Source organism: Nematolebias whitei, chromosome 21 (assembly GCF_014905685.2).
Source record: "Nematolebias whitei isolate Nwh7 chromosome 21, NemWhi1, whole genome shotgun sequence".
In the NCBI taxonomy this organism is placed as follows: Eukaryota; Metazoa; Chordata; class Actinopteri; order Cyprinodontiformes; family Rivulidae; genus Nematolebias; species Nematolebias whitei.
This window is the reverse complement of record NC_056518.1, coordinates 30,059,034-30,061,684: the sequence shown is the minus strand read 5'-3', so window position 1 is coordinate 30,061,684 and position 2,651 is coordinate 30,059,034. Positions and strand designations below refer to the sequence as shown.

Sequence of the window (2,651 nt, the reverse complement as noted above, 5' to 3'; positions counted from 1 at the left end):
TTTGGAACTGTAGTTGGGTCTGTAAACGTTCAAGTTCTGGGTTTATTTCAGGCACAGAAGATGCATGGATGTAAGGCAACCTGTAGCCTGGTCAGACAGGTCCAACCAGTATGGTTCTGGTCTGGTTTGGTGGGTCACACAGTGGTCATGAGTTTGAGAGAACCTGATCTGGACCCGAGGATCTTCTTCTTCAGGTTGTGAGATGCTTTAATCTTTATCAAGGTCTTGGTGTGACCCAGATGACTGTCCTGCTTTGCTCCTGACTGCCGCCTCCCCTTCCCTCTTCTTGGTACTACCGGGCCACCTCCGACACTCTCCTCTCGGTCTGTGGTGGTGCCGTTCTCCTCTTCTTGCTCACTGGACTCGCTGTCTCCGAAGCAGTTTGTGGTATAGTTGGACCTCTCATCCTCGCTGGTGTCCATGATGGTGGAGTGGAAGAGTGACAAACACTCTGCTGAATACTCTGAGTCACTTCCTGTCACGTAGGAGTACGGACTGCCCTGCTGGCCTCCAGACGGGGGGTGCAGGTGTCTCTGTCTCTTCAGGACACTCTTCTTAGCTCTGCTTGATGGAATCTCTGCGATCACCCGTAAGCGCCGGTGATCAGTACGCTTGTGTTTTGGTTGATTGCACACACGGTGATGGTGGTTGTGGTGTCGTCGTTGGATTGCGTGCCGATGGGGCTTGGATCCACCGGACTGCAGGCTGTTTGACTTGGCGTGTTTGTCCAGGACTTGTCTTTCTGAAACGGATGTACCTCTGCGAGATGTCTTGACGTTTGCAGAGCTTGCATCTTCCAGTAACAGGATTGTCCTGGAGCTAAACTTGTGGCAGGATTTATCACCTTTTCTCTCTGAAGGCAGCTCGTTGGCTTCGAGGGCCAACAGTGTCCTTAGTGCCATCTTGGAAGTCTTGATGTTCTTGCTGCTGCCCCTGCAGTCTTTCAGGTTCTGCTGCTTGGCAGGGAGGGACCAGCCGTTACCCACAATCCTCTGTTGTCCTTCTCTTCCACCATTTGTCAGATTCTTAGATGATCCACCCAGACTGGAGAGCTGTGGGACTGACTTTTCTGCATTCTTTGCTGGGCCACTTTGGAGAAGCTGGGGTCCATTCTTGGAAGAACTGGTCTGTATTATCCCAGGATGATTCTCCCAGCTGGTTCCAACATCATCTCCTGCTAGAGATGATGAAAGAACCAGCTCCTGGTTAGTGGGACAACAAGGCTGACATGTTTTTTTGTGGGAGGAGTTAGCTGAAGGACTTTCTTGGTTTCTAAAGTCCTTGAGAAGAGTTGCAGCTGAATGAGGGGAGGAACCGTTTCCCCTCTTGGTATTGCTGTCCCTAATAGAGACAGAACCACTGTTCTGGATGTGAGAGCCACCAGGTGATCCAGACTCACTGCTGTTGACTCTGAGACCAGTTCGAATCATGTCACCATGAATACCATTCAGCTCCTCGCTTCTGGTTTCCATACAGTTTTTCTTTTGTGAAGATGAGGTTGGTCCAGATTCTGCTGTGGTTCCTATAGCAGGGAACAAAGATCTTGGATTTCCCAAACCAGAACCAGGAATTGACATCAGCCTTCCACAGAAGCTGGCCTGCCTCAGGATGCTTTTTGAGGGGTCTGTGCTGAAGCTGGTTCTGGGTCTGCTGGACCTGATGGGCCGGGCCCTCCGCTGCAGCAGACTGTAGATGTAACTGTCCAGGTGCCTATTTGAGCGTGTTTGGAGGAAGGAGTTCTGAGGTACCGGAGGGATTGAAACAGAGTCAGGGGAGGTTTCTGGTTCAGTACCGGCTTCATCTCTGGTCTGCAGAAAACCAAGGTCCTGGGTAGCCTCGGCGTGCAGAGGGGCAGCGTAACGGTACGTTTCACTGGCATTTTGGGCCAACGGTCCAAAGAAAGACTTGGACCGGAAGTCACTGGGACCTAGGAAGGAGGCGGCATCGAGGGAGTCACCGCAGAGTCCTGAGACGAGAACATCCCAGTCCAAGCAGCCATCTGGTTTCTCTGGAAACACAAAGAATCAAGGATTAAACTTGACAAGACAGCTGCAGTTATTTTCAGCAGCTGAATGACTCGAGTGGCTGTGAATTCTTCAATGAGGCCGATCTACAATCTAAACGCTGCCGTGTCTCCTAATGTCCACAGGAAGTGAATTTTCTCTGAGCACAGCTATTTTTAAGGGTCTGGTTCTGGTTCTGTTTGGTTAGGCACAGGGGATGGAGAGTTCAGGCAGCAGCAGAAAGTGGAACATTCCTTAAGAGGAGACAGAAATCTGGGAAACATTAACCCTCTGCATGCACCGCCGTCCCCGAAGCTGAAATCAGGTCAGCTGTTCAAGATGGAAACAAGACGGAGGGTCGGACCCAATAAACCCAGAGAACACTCCCCACCACCCCCAACACACAGAGAGGCTGAAACCAGACTCTGAGCTGAAGTCTTCATGAAGAACAGCCCAGATCCTGCAGATTTAAACTCAAGAGGAGACTTCAGTCCAGTCTTAAACTGACGGCACCACCGACAGCTGATTAACATTCAGACTGTCTGAGCCTGAAGGCGACGTGTTTAAAACCAGCTGAAGACAACGTCACACGAACCAAACATGTTAAAAACCAGCTGAAGACGACGTCACACGAACCAAACGTGTTAA

At 50.7% G+C, this 2,651-nt stretch overlaps 1 protein-coding gene across 1 annotated transcript in view; it reads right to left on the bottom strand.

Moving 5' to 3' along the window:
• Positions 1–2,651, bottom strand: part of dact1 (dishevelled-binding antagonist of beta-catenin 1) — a 7,676-nt gene continuing 5,025 nt past the window's right edge. The window contains exon 4 of the mRNA XM_037694698.1: positions 1–2,008. Within this exon, the coding sequence (XP_037550626.1) occupies positions 135–2,008 (1,874 nt within the window). The 3' untranslated portion in view covers positions 1–134. The remainder of the gene's footprint in view (positions 2,009–2,651) is intronic.